This window comes from Lolium rigidum, chromosome 5 (genome assembly GCF_022539505.1).
Source record: "Lolium rigidum isolate FL_2022 chromosome 5, APGP_CSIRO_Lrig_0.1, whole genome shotgun sequence".
Classification (NCBI taxonomy): Eukaryota; Viridiplantae; Streptophyta; class Magnoliopsida; order Poales; family Poaceae; genus Lolium; species Lolium rigidum.
In genome coordinates, this window is record NC_061512.1 from 77,575,122 (window position 1) to 77,592,693 (window position 17,572).

Genomic DNA, 17,572 nt, shown 5'->3' on the forward strand with positions numbered 1-17,572 from the left:
TTCTCGCGTGGGTTCGGAGTGATCCCGTTCAGCTCCATCTCAGCCTCTTGTGCATCCCACTTAGGCATGGCTCTTCCGTAGCCCCCTCGCCCCGTATGATGGTGATATTTCTTCTCGCTTGCATTCTTCTTGTTTTTCGTCGACGGAGTTCACGGCCTCCTCCGATTCTTTGTACCTCACAAATTCTTCCCGCTTATGCTCCTGCTTCGCTAGGTAGTTCTCGAATACCGGAGGCTTCTTGTCTTTCTTATAATTTTTCCATAACCGGTTCTTATACGCCCGGAAAAGTTCCCCCATCTTCTTAAGAGCCCATTTCTTCACTAGCTCTCGCCGCTTAGCATTCTCGGACTCCGATCCCAAATCTGGCAAAGTGAAATGTGCCATGAGGTCTCCGAAAAGTGTGTCCTTGTACCTATCGGCAACCTGATTTTCGGACACATTCTTCGTCTTGTTCCATTCTCGACAGTGATCGGGACACGATCTCTAACCACAACTCCGCACTGATTTTTGAACTTCACTCCGACATTCTCGGGTGCCACCGGTTGGCCTTCCGGTGATATAACTTCAATTGTGAAGTGGTCTTTCTTGGTCAACTTCTTTGCCGGGCCTCGTTTCTCTATCTTATCTTCGGAGGCCTAAGAGAATACATATAGAATTGCATTAATGCCTCTATACTAATGCCTCAATACATATGTACATATAGAATTCCATTAATACCTCGTCACCGGAGCCGTCGTCGGCTTCTCCGTCACCGGAGCCGTCGGCTTCTCCGTCACCGGAGCCGTCGGCTTCTCCATGACCGGAGCCGTCGGGTTCTCCATGACCGGAGCCGTCGGCTTCTCCATCACCGGAGCCGGCTCGGTCGGCTTCTGTACCATCGCGTATCATGTCCTCGAATATGTCTTCTCGTTCCAAGTCCCGTTCGAATTGATCCATTGTTTCCGCAAAAGAATTAAATCGATAAGTAAATGTTCAAACACAAACCAAACCCTAACCCTAATCAAACACAAACCAAACCCTAACCCTAATCGGCGACACGTGTTTGCGAGAGGGAGAGGGGTGTCGGCGACGCGTGTTTGCGAGAGGGAGAGGGTCTCGGCGGCGCGTGTTTGCGAGAGGGAGAGGGGTGTCGGCGCGTGTTTGCGAGATGGAGAGTGCGCGTGTTTGCGAGAGGGAGAGGGGTGTCGGCGCGTGTTTGCGAGCGGGAGAGGGCGCGTGTTTGCGAGAGGGGGAGGGTGTCGGCGACGGGTTTTTGCGAGGGGGGAGGGAGTCGACGTCAGTTGTTTGCGAGAGGGGTCTCGGCGGGTGTTTGCGAGAGGGGTGTGTTTGCGAGAGGGGTGTGTCGGCGGGTGTTTGCGAGAGGGGTGTGTCGGCGGCCGATCCGAATTTGAACTAACTAATCAAATTTAAACTACAAATTTGAACTAACTAATTACATTTAACAAAAATAAACTAACTAATTACAACAAAATACTTACAAAATTTAAACTACAAATTTGAACTAACTAATTACAACAAAAATAAACTAACTAATTACAACAAAATACTTACAAAAATGAACTAACTAATTACATACTAAAATGTCTATATACAAAAATGAACTAACTAATTACATACTAATTATCTAACTAATAACTAATTACTAAAATGTCTATATACAAAAATGAACTAACTAATTACATACTAATTATCTAACTAATAACTAATTACTAAAATGTCTATATACAAAAATAAACTAACTAATAACTAATTACAAAAATGAACTAACTAATTATACAAATTATCTAACTAAGAAAAAAAAAATTAAAAAAAAAAGAGGGCCGGCCGGGGGCGCCCGCGCCGGCGCTCGCGCACATGGCCGGCGGCTTGCACTGCGGAGGGGCGCGGCGGCGCGCGGCGGCGGGCCGGCACGGGCACAGGCGGCGGCGGCGGGCGCGCGGCACGGCGGCAATCGACGGCGCGGGCGGCACGCGCGGCGGCAATCGACGGCGGCAGAGGGCGCGGGCGGCAGAGGGCACGCGCGGCAGAGGGAGCTCGAGGAGGCCTACGGCGGCGACGGCGCGGCAGAGGAGATCGACGGCGGCGACGGCGCGGCGGATCGACGGCGGCACGGCAAAATCCGGCAGCACTGGCGGCGTGAATTTCGCTAAGTGTTGGCCTCCGTGTGTCGCGGGTGGGGGCTCCGCCCGCGGGGCTAGGTGTTTATACCTAACCCCTTTTGTCGCGGGTGGTGGCACGACCCGTGATAAGAGCCCCCTTTATCACGGGTCGTGCCACCACCCGCGACAATGGGGTCCTTTATCGCGGGCCGTGGCTCGACCCGCGACAAAAGGGGGTGGGAGGGGAGGCGGCCGATCCGCGTGAAGCGCATCCAACGGCTCCAGGCCGTTGGATTCAAACGGCCTGGAGCCGTTGGATGCGCTTCACGCGGATCGGGCTCTGAACAGTTTTTGTGTTTCTGTTTTTTCTGTTTTTTGTTTTTCTGTTTTTTTTTAATAAAAACTATTATTTCAATAACTTTTAAATGGTAACTCAAAAAGAAAAGTTTTATATATGAAAATTGATCAGAAAAATCCAATGAACATGAATATGATATCCATATAACTATTTGCATCTCGCATCATATCCACTCGTGTCGCGTCCCCGTGCCACGTGTCGCCACCTCTTCCACGTGCCTCGCCCCGCCGACGCCGGCGTGCGACGTGTAGCCACCGCTGCCACGTGCCTCACCCCGCCGACGCCGGCGTGCGACGTGTAGCCACCGCTGACACGTGCCATGCCCCGCGTGCGCTATAGAGAGCGACGAGGGCGGGCGCAACCACACGTCGCCACCGCCTCCGCTCATTCATCTCCGGGATGCCTCCATGTCGTCGAGGGCGTCCGGTTTCCGTGGCGTTCGAGTGCATCCGAGCGGTAGGTTCACCGCCGAGATACGCGCCGGTGGCTTCCGCCTCACCCTCGGCACGTACAACACGCCGGAGGAGGCGGCGCGCGCTTACGACGCGGCGGCGTGGCGCTTTCGGCGGCCAGGGCACGACATCAACTTTCCGGATGTTGAATCGCTAGAGGAGGCGGAGTTCCTCGCGCCACCGCCGTGCCTCGTCACCGACGAGGACCGTCGCCGGCATCGCCGGTGCAGCGCAGGATCGCCATCGCCGAGCGCGACGAGCAGCTTGATGCGCCGGTGGAGGGCGCGGTCCCCGACGCGTTCTTTGCTAACCTTAGGGCACAACGCAGGTCCAACAGGCGCAACCGTCGGGCCGTCGCCGCCTTCGAGCTCGAGAACTCGAATACAACTTGGACCGAAAACGACCCTCGGTGGGATGACCTTTGGACGGAGACAACCTCCGACGACGAGTAGAGACTAGACTAGTAATTTATCTATTTTATTGTAATTTCAATAAAGTCGTTGTCGGTTCTATTAGTTTAAATTTAGTTTATAAAGTCGTTGTCGGTTGTTTTTGTTCAATAAAGTGGTTGACACGAAATTTATTACGATTGAACTGAAATTAAAGTACGGAGCTCAGCCGAAAAATAAGATACATGGCTAGATTCGAATGTTGGAGCCATTCAATCATAGTCGTGCCTAGTCCTATACACGTCGCCACTGTAGTCATCAAAGTCGCCGACGTCATCGTCGCTAGCATCGGGGTCGCGGTTGTCGAACCTCGGCGGATGACCACGCGGTGGGCTGGGATTGAGGGTAGCGCAGGCGGGGGCCACGATAGGCCGGGACGCTGCGGAGAGTCCGGCCGCGCCACCACATCCGACGGCCGGCCTCGTTGAAGTTCGAAGCGAGGCGGGCCGTCCTCCTCGTACACGGCAACCGCCCTCTCACGCCGATTGATGAAGAAGCTGTCCCAAGTCGGGCTGTAGTCGGGATGCCACCGGGGATTCCTCCGCTGCTCGGGCGTGAGCTCGAAATAGTAGTGGTTCGTGATGGCCATCTCGCGTGGCACACCTACAGGGGATAGGAGGGACCGGTGACGCCTCCGACGGCTCGAGCAACCAGCCGGTCGGGACGCGGTAGCCGGGCGGGCGGGGGTAGTTCGAGGCGCAAGCGCCTCCGCCTCCGGGGTGTTAGACATACGATGGAAGCCATGGGAGAGAGTGATGAGGTTTGCAGATATGAGAGTCCAAGCCTACATATATATAGTGGAAAATGGCGGGAATGCGGGAAGAAAATAGGCGGGAACGAGTGGCGCGCGAAACCTTCATCCCGGGTGGAGGCTCAAACCGCGACAAAAGACTGGGGAGGCTTATCTAGGAGGGCCTTTTGTCACGGTTGGTGGCTGCAACCGCGACTCAAAGATGTCGGCAGGATAATAAGGATGTGTCGGTAACCTTTTGTCACGGTTGGTGGCTGCAACCGCGACTAAAGCTGTCGGCAGGATAAGGATGTGTCGGTAACCTTTTGTCACGGTTGGTGGCTGCAACCGCGACTAAAGGTGTCGGCAGGATAAGGACGCGTGGGTGGACGCACCTGCTCGATGAGATAAAGCATGTAGCGCACGACGGCCTGTCGAAGTAATAAGACAAAGTAGAAGCGGTGCCGTGCCTATAAAAGGAGCATCGATACGCCTTGCCAAGCGGATCAACAAGCCAAGCACGGTTTAATCTTCATTATTACATAAATGTAGAGATTGTCTTGGGAACTATATATGAAGAATACATTATTACATCGCCATCTAGTGTTGTGATCTTCTACGCCGTAGCCATGGAGAATCTTCATCATTTAGCAAGATGCTTGGGTCAATTTTCACCGTGAAGGGCGGAATTTCTTTAAACTTATTATAATCTTCGACATGTCTCGTCTTGTCATCCACTCCCACGATGTTTCTTTTCCCCGAAAGAACTATGTGGCGCTTTGGCTCCTCGATTGATGTATTCTTTTGTTGATTTCTTTTTCTTGATTTGCTAGACATGTCCTTCACGTAGAAAACTTGAGCCACCTCGCTGGCTAGGACAAAAGGCTCGTCCGGTGCACGCAAGATTGTTGGGATCCACTTGTTATCATACCGTACTTATCGTCAATATGTATAGCGCTGAGCTTCACCCATTTGCACCGAAACAAAGGGACCTTAAAAGTGGGACCATAGTCAAGTTCCCATATCTCCTCTATGTATCCATAATATGTGGTGGTCTGCCCATTCTCGTCTGTTGCATCGAAGCGGACACCGCTCGTTTTGGTTGGTGCTCTTCTTATCTTGGTCGATCGTGTAAAATGTATTCCCATTTATCTCGTACCCTTGGAATGTACATATGTTTGAAGATGGTAACTCGGCCAACAAGTACAGATCTGCTCCACCGCAGATGGGTCATTAATGAGATGTCTTTGCAACCAACCGCCGAAGGTATTCATGTGTTGACGTGTAATCAAGGACTCGGGCTGGCCCGGGTTTATTTCTCGTAAAACATTCTTATGTTTCTCGATGTACGGAGCCACCAAGCTGGAATTGTATAGAACCGTGTAGTGCGCTTGATTGAAAGAAATCTTGTCCCTCCACACCGTTGCTTTCCTTCCTAGTGTGCCTTTTCCAGTCAGCCTCCCCTCATACCGAGATTCGAGAACACCAATCGGCTTAAGGTCGGGAAGAAAGTCAACACAAAACTCAATGACCTCCTCGGTTCCGTAGCCCTTTGAGATACTTCCTTCCGGCCTAGCTCGGTTATGAACATATTTCTTTAAGACTCCCATGAACCTCTCGAAGGGGAACATATTGTGTAGAAATACGGGACCGAGAATTCTAATCTCTTCAACTAGGTGAACGAGGAGGTGCGTCATAATATTGAAGAAGGATGGTGGGAACAACAACTCGAAGCCGACAAGACATTGGACCACATCTTCCTCGTAATCTCGACAAAGTTTCGGATCCATTACCTTCGAGAAATTGCGTTCGGGAATGCACATATCTTCACAATGGCTAGTCGAACATTTTCTGGTAGAAGTCCCCTCAATGCAATCGGAAGCAATTGTGTCATAAGCACGTGATGACTCATGGGACTTCAGGTTCTGGAATTTTTTCTCCTTCATATTTACTATCCCCTTTATATTCGACGAGAAACCAGACGGAACCTTGATACTCGAATAGGGCTTCAAAAAGATCTCCTTCTCTTGTTTGGTAAGAGCATAGCTGGCAGGCCCTACAAACCGCCCTGGATGATTGCCGTTTCGTCCTTTATGAAGTTCCTGGTCCTCCCGTGCTTACGTTGTATCTTTTGTCTTTCCATACACGCCCGGAAAACCTAGAATATTCACACAAAGATTCTTGGTCGGGTGCATCACGTCGATTGCGGAGCGGACTTCCAGGACTTTCCAATATTCTAGCTCCCGAGAAAATAGATTTCTTCTTCCACATGGGCGCGTGTCCGTCATCGTCTTTCGGAACAGGTCGATCTGCTGGACCCTTTCCAAAGATAACATTTAAATCCTTGACCATGTCAAATATATCGAGCACCACTACGGGACAAGGCTTCGGACGGCGGTCGCCTCGCCATCGAAATGCTTGCCTTTTTTCCTTAAGGGATGCTTGCGCGGAAGGAAACGACGATTGAACGGGTACACAACTTTTCTCGCTTTTTCCCAAATATTTACTTTCAGTCTCATCTAAACAAGTGTGTGCATGCATTGTATCCTTTGTTCGTCTCGTCCCGAAATGTTATCGAGAGCAGGCCAATCATTGATGGTTACGAATAGCAACGCTCGTAGGTCAAATTCTTGCTCCGTGTGCTCATCCCACACACGTACACCTGGTTTGGCCCACAACTCCAAAAGTTCATCGACTAATGGCCTTAGGTACACATCAATGTCGTTGCCCGGTTGCTTTGGGCCTTGGATAAGCACCGGCATCATAATGAACTTCCGCTTCATGCACAACCAAGGAGGAAGGTTGTAGATACATAGAGTCACGGGCCAGGTGCTGTGGCTGCAGCTCTGCTCCCAAAAGGATTCATGCCATCCGTACTTAGACCAAAGTATAAGTTCCTTGCCTCACCGACAAAATCCGGAAACTCTCTCCCGATGTTTCTCCACCGCCGACCATCAGCGGGTGCCTCAACATCGCGTCTTTCTTACGTTCTTCCATGTGCCATCGCAACAACTTGGCATGCTCTTTGTTTCGAACAAACGTTTCAACCGTGGTATTATTGGAGCATACCACATCACCTTCGCAGAACCCTCTTCCTGGGTGGCTCGCCCTCAACATCACCAGGGTCATCTTTTCTGATCTTATACCGCAATGCACCACATATCGGGCATTTATTCAAATTCTCGTACTTCTCACCGCGGTAGAGGATACAGATCATTAATGCATGCATGTATCTTCTCGCACATCTAATCCTAGAGGGCAGACAAGCTTCTTTGCTTCATATGTACTTGACGGGCAATTCATTATTTCTTGGAAACAGCTTCTTTAATATTATCATCAATTTCTCAAATCCCGAGTCAGTCACACCGACCTCTGCCTTCCATTTCAGCAATTCCAATATGCTACCCAGCTTTCTATGCCCATCTTCACAACCTGGGTACAACAATTTGTGGTGGTCCTCTAACATCTTGTCGAACTGCAACCTCTCCTTATCCGTGTCACAGTCTCTTCTTGCATCGGAAATGGCCCGACGAAGATCATCATCAACAGGATCATCTGATGCCTGTTCTTCACCTCCTTCTTCTTCATTGTCGTCCATTGCGGTATCAAAGCATTCAGAGAACATAGATCGATAATACTTCTCATCATTATCTTCTTCCTCATCGCCGTCTTCCATCATAACCCCTTCTTCTCCGTGCTTGGTCCAAACATTATAACTCGGACATGAACCCAAACCGAAGCGAGGTGGCTCTTAATATCTCTTGAGCAAGAGTAATCCTTCTCGTTCTTACATTTTAGACATGGACAGCACATAAAACCTTGCTTCGACTTGTTGGCCTCGGCCACAAGCAAGAAAGAATTCACGCCCTCTCTCGAAAGCGGGAGCACATCGGTTACCGTACATCCATGGATGACTCATCTGCATCATAAGCACAATTATATATGTATCAGATGCAATCACCTTGCTAAAATTAGTATTGTACGGACTATGCATATATATATAGTCAAGAAAATAGTTGCTAACCTTTTTGGATCAAAAAGAGGAGAAATCTTATCAAATAAACCAAGTGGCATCCCTCTCACAAGCATTCCATCAAACACCTCTTGTGCACATGTAGAAAAAATGAGCTAGCATACACCTCCACCTTCACCACCAAGGAAAAAATGAGGTGGGGGGTGGCTGGCTGCTTCTATATATAGGGCGGGGACATTTTGTCGCGGGCCGTATTACGACCCGCGACAAAAGGGGTGGCCACGTCGCTCCTACCCCTTTGTCGCGGGTCGTAATACGGCCCGCGACAAAAGGCCGCGACAAAAGCCTCCGCGCGCTCCACATGGTTTCGGGGCGACGTGGCCAGGCCATTTGTCGCGGGTGCAGGCGCGCCCGCGACAAAAGGCTCCCACGGAAGCCCTGTTTTCCACTAGTGGGGGTCAGCCCTTGCGCAGCCCCTGCAAGGCTTGCAGTCGAACCACCGCCCCGGCACGCTATTTAGGAGGACAGCGGTGCAGCCAGATTCCAAAATAGCGCGTATCCAGTTGCACCATAAATAGCCGAAACCTCGAGCCCTAAGAATGCGATCAAGGGCTCCCCAGTCCACAGAATCGAACGCGTTCCGGAAATCCATCATCACGTTTGGGCAGCAGAGCCATGTACGCCTGGTGGACGGGCTGTAGGTTGGTGGCTCCAGAATGAAAGGTTGCAAGCAGATCACACATGTCCTGTCTGATAACTGGCCGGAAACGTTTGAAGAAACCAGGGCTGAAACTGTCCGACCCGGGGCCGGGATGCGTCCGTCCGCATCCGCGTCAGAGCTGCGTGCGTTTCATCAATGGAGAAAGGCAGCTCCAGCGCGCGCCGCTAAGGCTGGCATGGGCGTGTACATGGGCACGCATCCGCTGGGCACACCGCACACGAACAGCTGCTACCCACTAGCCCAGATCGGGCCGCCGCCCGTCGCAGAGCCCAGCGCCGCGGCAACGTGCTGCCTCCTCGCATTGCGCTGCCTTTGATGATGTCCGGACACTGCCACAACCGCCGGGGAAGCACAAATAGCGGGGGCCTTTTTGGCAGGGTTTGGTCGCCCGCGTGAGCGACCAGCTGGCCGGGAGGCAGTTCTTCTCGTCCGTATCCCCTGATCTGTAACCAGTTAACTTCTATGACGCCTTATCCCAGGCACATCATCAACTGAACACAACTAACATCAAATGTTCCAAACATATGACCGAGTTTCATGATTTTGAGCTTCACGCATACTCCATGAAGAAACAACGAGAGCTCCATGAAGAAACATGGGAAGTCAAATTTACCTGCTGTTCATCCCATATCTCAATAATGGATCATGACCTGTTCATTGCAAAGGATATATAGGTACCAATTAATACAAGATAGCAAGGCTAGTGACTCCCATAAATAGTAATTGTTTGCCAGATCCAGAAATGTTGTTGTTCACTATCGGTGGCAATGCGACCGCTACCTGCTCCTCTAATCGGCAAGATGGGCGTTGCCCAAATGGGTGTAGAGGTGATTGATCATGTCGTACTTCTCACAGCCATGCACGTCGCACAGTCGGCATGAGAGCCTACCATCTGGCTGCCGCAGCACAATGAACTCTTTGCCCTCCACCTGGTACATGACCTCATCCTGATCAGCAGGCACGACCACGATACCATTGGTCTTGACAGCATCCATCTCTTGCATCGGCGAGCTATTTCCTTCGGCGTCTGCTTCATTTTCTCCAACTTTGGCAGTTGGACACCCGACCGTTGCACCTCCATATGGTGCCATGGACTCCGGGACACATGCTCCCATTGCCGGTTTCCCAGGGACAAGAGAAGCTTCCTTGGACTTGGCTTCTACCAGTTCAGATCCACCTATAGAGTCGGCGCCATCATCCATCATCTCCTCCTGACCTGGAGTCTCTGTGATGTGGAAATTGGTTGCTAAAGCAACATCGTTGGTTATTACTTCAGCTTTCCCTACTGCACCCTTGTCAACAGCTGCAGCCATGGCCTTTAGTTTCTTGGTGTGGATCTTCCCGGACAAATGAGACTGCATGACGCCTTGCAATGCCTCAGGCACCTTCACATCGCACAACTCACACAGCAGTGAGCCGCCCACCCGGCGCACGTTGTGTGGCACGCCGTTGATCCTCATAGCTACCATTTGTGGATCGCCATTAGCAACAGAGGTAGCAATGATAACCGTCTCTGCTGGTGGCTTCCTAGCTTCCTGCCGGGCCTTGGAAATGTGCTTGATCCCTTGGAGGTGGCACATCATAGTGACAATATCGGCGGTTCTCACATTGCACACCTCGCAAAAAACGTAGCCATTCATCTGCATCACGTCGTGGATCGTCCCATCCTTGGTCATCATCGTCTTTTTCGTGGGAGTAAAGCTATCTTCCTCCTCTTTCTCATCTATCTGCATCACGTCGTGGATCATCCCATCCTTGGTCATCATCGTCTTTTTTGTGGGAGTAAAGCTACATTTCTCCTCTTTCTCTTCCTGCACATGCTCTGTCGCCTCACGCACCAATGCCATGGCTTTCTTCCTGTGGGACTTCCCTTTGAGGTGATCTTCCATGGCCTTCTCACTCGTCAATGGGATGCCGCACAACGTGCAGCTCAAGTTCAAGTTCTGCTTCTTGTCACTTTCTGCAGCCGAAAGTATGGATGCATCTTTTGGCACATTTGCTTTTGAAGGAAGCTGCATTGATAAGCCAGTGTACAAAAACACAGAATCGTTTAGAATTTGGTGAGCTGAGAAGGTAAAGGTAAATTTTGATACTTGCCACATCAAAACAATGCGATTAATTCCAAATGATGTATTCAGGAATATGCTACTATTAGTTTTCTTAGCTTTGGTAATACAATTCATTTTCTTTTCTCCTATGCTCTCCTCTTCTGACTACAGTGAAGTTACGTTTTTTGCTTTGTCCCTTTTATCACATCACACCAACTATCAAAAGAAATGCATACTGGCTTTTTCGATCCAATCAAAATTAGAGGGAAAAGGTAGATCATCATGCACAGAGAAAGGATAAAAGTAGAAAACAAATTAATGAAAGAACAGAATAATAACATTAGGTAAAGCTAAAAATAACATGCAGTGACATATTCATGGACATGACATTTGAAGTGGACTCCTCCAATCTCAAGATTTTAAGTGGCATCAATCAAATTTAGCCTGAAAGAGTTGCATTTCAATAGTATATTTAACTAATCACAAACCAAAGAAATCAACTATCACCTTGTACAACAGTTAATTTGTCATATACTTGTAAAACCTAGTTTACATGCAAAGGGCTTCATATAAAGTATTAGAAGTGTCACCTAGTTACGTTATAAAATTAAGTATGCTCATTTTAGTCATGATGTTACATTACTGAATCACAAAATGCATGGTCGCACTAGCATGAACTGGGAACATCTATGTGGCCTTCTCGCTACATTACCAAATAGGCAAGGATTGTGACTGACCAACCATAAATCACAGCATCCATGAAGGTACGGACAGCGATGTAGGCTGGATGCATCGCATCCGGGATGCAGAGCTTGAAGGCACAATTAAAAGATATGAGCTTGGCTCCATGCAATTGTGCAAAGCATCGTACAAGAGACTGACCATCTGGTTAACTGGTTAGCTTGAGCTGGAGTTTAGCCCCGCAACCCACATTTGAGGCTCTTCCTCCGCAAGTTAGTGGCTCACCCCTCCTTTCATTAAGAAAATGCCCTGGGTGCTAGTGCTCGCATGTCTTATTTATAAAAGCAACATATATACAGTTTGAACTATTGTTTCCATTTTTTACTAGACTACCAGGTCGGACACATGCTCATGCGGACAAAGATGTCTGATAATAAGGGGTTTTCTCTCGGCCGGTAGAATGATATAGCTAAGAAAGTTCAATGCAAGTGACATTTTTCTCGCAATTTTGAATAGATAAGGGTATATGTCTCGCTTTATGCCACTATAGTATATCCACGACTGACTAAGAACAATTGCATGACAAAATATATCGATGCAAGCTTGACTGCAATGCAATTCAAGAACTTTTGCAGAATGTGTATCACATAAGAAAGAAAGGCTAAGGATATATCTCCTCATTTCTTAACATAAGCATATAGACATTTTCTTTCTAGAAAAAAAAAACTAAATTCTTGGTCAGTCCAGAAATGTGTTTCAGCAATAACTGAACGAAGTTGTAGCAGATGGCAAATTATAGTTTAGCACGCAGCAACAAAAAACTCCATCCATCCCACAAAAGTTGCCTGAGGTTTTTCTAAATTCTGGTGTATTTAGACACTAAATAGCATCTAGATACATCCAAATTTTGAAAAATCTCAGACAAGTTTGATGGAACGGGGGGGAGTATGTAAATTGTATTGATTTTATGAACGGACTGATAAAGATAAGATATAGGATGGGAAAAATCAAAACCATATTCGTTTTTACCTTTAAAGCAGGCATTGGCTGCGGAAGCTTAGAGACCTTCCTCTTGTGGGCTTTCCCTTCAAGGTGATCCTGCATGGCTTTCTGGCTTGTTGAAGTAATTCCGCAGACCTTGCAGGTCAAGTCCGGCTTTTGCGTCTTGCTTGTCACCGTGACAATGTTAGGGTCTTTCTGCTTGTCTGGCAAGACTGCGAGTACATTTTCTTTTGAGTGAACCTGCATAGCCTGTATGAAAAACAAATACTTTTCTGTCTTCAGAGAGAACCAAACATGTAATGAATCAATAAAAAAATGCAGGCACAAACAATTAGTAAAAGCTCCCATGCTTTTGGCATTACAGGTGATTTATCTTAGATGGACACACGTTTTTGCACCAGATATATCTTTGTTGATAGAGTTAGTTTATTCATGTTAAAACAGCAACAGTTTATTAACATTTATGTTTAAAAAACTGTTTACATTTAAGTTTTGCCACCTATACATGCCAACGATCAGAGAAGAACTACCGGGCCATCCCCTCATCTGGTCCAAAGTTGATACAACTCAAGGATAAATTACTTGGCTGTTATTTGTATGACTGCATGTCCATGTACATACTTGGACAAGTTTTATTCATAGGAATTGAGTAATCACGTTATTGTTTGGTAACCGGATTGAGTGTTTTTTTTTTCGAGTACGCACAGGAGATCTGCGTGTTTTGTATTAAGCTCGAAGGAGAAAGGACATCGTCCAAGTACAGGAAGATACACTCTTACCGGGCAGCCACAGCCGGCGCCGGCACAGCCACCCACACATGCCGTGCTCTACCTAAACCAAGGGTAGAAATCCATAGGTATCTCCTCGAATATGCGAGAGTTGCACTCTAGCCAAAGGCTCGATCCACAGGTATCCCCTCGACCGCCGCCGGCCACCAAACCAAGAGAGGTACCGTCGGGGTGAGGAAAAGAATGCGCAACACAGAGTTGATGCCAGCCCAAACGACCCTAGCGAAGGGGCAGTCCAGGGAGAGGTGGTCAAGTGTCTCGTTGTGCACTTTGCATAGCGGACATAGAATATGCAAGGGCAACCCACGGCGCAGCAACCTGTCCGCCGTCCAGCAATGTCGGCAAAGGGCGAGCCACGCATGCAGCTTATGCTTCATTGGGGCGGAAGAGTTCCAGACGTTGCCCGCCCCAGCCATTGCAAAGGAACCTTCCAACATTGCAAGGTAGGCTGAACGAGCGGTGAAGGATCCCTTCGATGTCCACTTCCACCGGTAGGTGTCGGATCCTACGTCGAGCGCCACATCCCGAACCGCTGCCCAAAGCTTAAGGTATTGGACAATGGCACCAACCGAGAGGGAGCCAGCAATGTCCAAAACCCATGGGTCGCCCGCCAGCCCGTCCTTGACGGGGCGGCTGTTCCGGAGTTTGGGCTTCACAAGGGCCACCACTGCACGAGCTAGGGCCAGCGCGCTCTGCGTTCCTAAACATCGCTGCTAGGATGTTCATCACGATCACGAAGAGGAGAGGGGAAAGGGGGTCGCCCTGCCGGAGCCCGCGGCTGCGGAAGAAGGCGTCCCCTGCGCGTCCGTTTACCAACAACTTGGTGGATGGTGATCGGAGGAGCATGAGAACCCACCTGAGCCACCTTGGGCCAAAGCCTCGTTTCCTCATAACACTAAGAAGGAAGGCCCACGAGACACTGTCGAAAGCCTTGGTGACGTCCAGTTTAAGGAGGAGGGCTGGCACCTTCCGCTGGTGGAGCATCCTCACAGCCTGCTGCACTAGAACGAAGTTGCCTTGGATGCAGTGGCCCTTGATGAAGGCGCTGGTTGGCGTGGACCAGCTCCGGCATCCTAGGAGCCAACCTGGTGGCGAGCAGCTTGGCGATGAGCCTGCCAAAACTGTGGACGAAGCTGATTGGCCTGAAGTCTTTCACCTCCATTGCACCATCGACCTTGGGGAGGAGGGTGAGGAAGGCAAAGTTGAGCCCACCGAACGCCTGATCACGACCAAGGAAGACCGCTTGGAGGGCATCGAGGACAAGGGATGGCACATGTATTATAGAAGAACCATGATTTCTAATATAATGGAATAGCAATATGAAAATATACTTTACATAACCATTGCTAATCGAATACCAACTAAATTACCTATCGTACAACTTTTGTAATGGCAAGATATGATGATACTTTACCATAACATATATAAAGTGCCCAACTGTCGTTCCACATATTTTGTTTCATCTGAAGAACATGAACTCAAAACTGATGTAAGTAAATAGGAATGAATGATGCAATCAAATGTGTATGATGCATTTCTCTTCAGTGCAAAAATTTGAACTAAATTTTCCAAAATAATGATTTTATCAGAAAAGTTAGCTCATTTTATTGAACTAAACTAAATAAGGTAAAGAGTACCCTAATAGTGATCCACCTGCATTTTTAACATTTACTATGGCACAAGTTCAGATGGTGTTCGTTACCTCATCATCATCCTCATGACATGCTTTAGCCATTGGCTGGGCAAGCTTAGCTGCCTTCTTCATGTGCGCCTTCCTTTGAGGTGATCTTGCAAGGCCTTTTCGCTGGTTGCTGGGATGTCACACAACGTGCACCTCAACTCCTTTTTGTTGGTGCTTGTCGAAATTGAAGCAGCAGACGCCAGAGCGACATCAGTGTTCTTCCGCTTCATTGGCAAGGTTACCGACGCATTTGCTTTCGATAGGGCCTGCATTAAGGTGAAAAACAACTATTCATCAGTTTCTAGAGAGCAGAAAAAACTGCGCGGTAAGTAAATATGTTACTGTTAGAAAGGAAAAGTTACTATAGTTATTTTTTGTACAAATGCTTTATAGTCTTATAATTATAATAAAATGTATCATTAACAGGACATCCTTTGGAACATATTTATTGGATCTTTCATAGTTAATTAGGTAAGGAGAGGTTAGACCCTGTGTTTCTTTATACACAACTTAAGCGGTTAAACAGAAAGAAGGATCAGAGCTTAAATTAGCTCAACTGGTCAGATTTGCATTGTTCATCCAGAAAATAGAAGATTTCTCAAAATTTCATGGAACGGAAGTTCCTTGTCGAGTTACATCTGTACTTTGAGATAGCTCATATGATAAACACTGTAACGTTTTTCTCTACTGGTTCCCTAAAGAAAAAGGGAAACTGCCAATCCCATATACAGATTCCGAAAGCATTATACGAAACGAATCAAATGCCGGGACTCATAATAACTCGAGCTTTACGAACAAACCTCGAGCTCGATCCGCGTCTGCGTCCCGGATGGCGCCGGCGTAGGCGCCGATCCAAGGGCCGCGCCAGAGCGCGCCGACCGCCCCAGTCCGGATCGCAGCAACGGGGTGCGCTCCTCCATGAGCTCACGCCTGACCTGCGCCTCGAGCGCCTCGAGCTCCGCCTCCTCCCGCAGGATCCGCTCCCTTATCCTCGCCTTGGCCGCCTGTCGCCACAGCTCATCCGGGTCAGATGCCGGGGGCGGAACAGGCCCGGCGTTCTCCCCGTGGTATCCCATGCTGTGATCGCCGTGGCTATCTCGCACATGCGTGGCTTCACAATCACACAGAGGAGAGAAGAAATTAAGAAAGATCGACATGGGGAAACTTGAACAAACGCGCGCTCACCCGCAGACTGGGAATCCGCCGACGTAGCCGCAGAGTCTGTCGCCGGCGGAGGAGGCCTGCTGGGCTCGTCGCCGGCGCGGAACTGGAATTCCATGGCGCTTTGGGGTTTTTTGGGTTTTGTGCGATGCGAGGCTTTGTTTTGATAAGCTAGGGCCGGTGGAGGAGTGGCGGCGCCAGAGAAACGCGTCCGTTCTAGACTGGGAAACGATCTTTTTAGTCCCAAACGATCATGGGCCCCGCGCGACTGGACAGAGTTTTGGAAACGACTTTTTTACAGTTTATACGTATATCGGAAACGATCCTGATCGTACTAATAAGAATTAGTTGCAGGATACATTCGAGAAGAGGAGTAATGTTTTTGGTTGCAAGGCATCTCCAACGGACCAACGCAAACGGACCGCGGACAGGAAATCCGGCTACACGTTACGCATCGTGTCCGGGGCGTCTGCAGCGGTCCAAATATGCGGCACGTTTGCGTCTTCGCGGACGCTGCGTGATCGCGCCGAGCGTCTGCTCGCTTCCCCCACGAGCCCGCCTGGCAGCGACACTGGCTCGATCGGCGTGAATTAAAGCACAGCAACTGCCGGGGAGGTCAACCGCTGGAGTGGCAACCGCGTCGATCAACCCGCCAACCGCCGGAATGAAGCACCAAACCGCCGCGGAAGAGCTACTACAGATACGCGTCGCCATTAATCCCCGCTGAATATAACCCCTGCGCCTGCTGTAATTCACGTCCAACCGGCTACCATTCTTCTTCTTCTTCTCCAACACCGGCTAGCCACCATGAGCAACTTGTCGTTGCTGTCGGACACGCACAGCGAGGGGAAGCCGCTGGGATGGCGGCATTGGTGGGATAGTGTAACATCCCAAGTTTTTAATTCAATAAAGACAAAGAAATCAATTACTCAAAATTTGGAACTAACAAAAACTTTTCTTTACATATAGTGCTACCATAGTGTGCATGCATTCTTGTATGCATTGCCATGATGAGTGTTGATGTGTTATTCTAATATGCTTAAACCCTAGTACATGATCATAGAACCCCAAATAGAGAGAAATAAAAGAAATGGAAAAAGGCAAATATCACTTACATACACATATGGTCAAATTTGCAAATCATTAACCAAGGCCACCATTGCTTGTGCCATTGCTTGTGAAACACTAATATACCAATGACAAACACATTTGCATCAAAGAAACACAAATCAAATCAAAGGAAATATCAAAATTCACTTACATATGATAATGGTCACTTGACACTTTTATATCATCATGCCCACTTTGAGCCCCTGGTTTGGCAGATTCTTAAACTAAAACCCCTCACTTCTTTCCACCTCATCCAAGACCATATCAAGATGAACATTTCCTGTGTTGACCATCATGGTTGACTCTGTCCGCATTGACC

General features: G+C 48.8%; 2 protein-coding genes across 2 annotated transcripts; both read right to left on the reverse strand.

The window, feature by feature from the left end:
* Positions 1-9,500: 9,500 nt before the first annotated feature.
* Positions 9,501-15,066, reverse strand: LOC124656128. Its single transcript, XM_047194930.1, has 3 exons — positions 15,004-15,066; positions 12,541-12,762; positions 9,501-10,794 (listed from the first exon to the last, which is right to left on the reverse strand). The coding sequence occupies exons 1-3, from the start codon at positions 15,064-15,066 to the stop codon at positions 9,571-9,573; spliced, it is 1,509 nt and encodes a 502-aa protein (XP_047050886.1). The 3' UTR covers positions 9,501-9,570.
* Positions 15,067-15,839: 773 nt separating this feature from the next.
* Positions 15,840-16,261, reverse strand: LOC124656129 (the record flags this gene model as incomplete). Its single annotated transcript, XM_047194932.1, has 2 exons — positions 16,168-16,261; positions 15,840-16,093 (listed from the first exon to the last, which is right to left on the reverse strand). Coding segments are annotated over exons 1-2 (348 nt in total), but the record flags the coding sequence as incomplete, so codon positions are not given.
* Between the last annotated feature and the right edge of the window lie 1,311 nt (positions 16,262-17,572).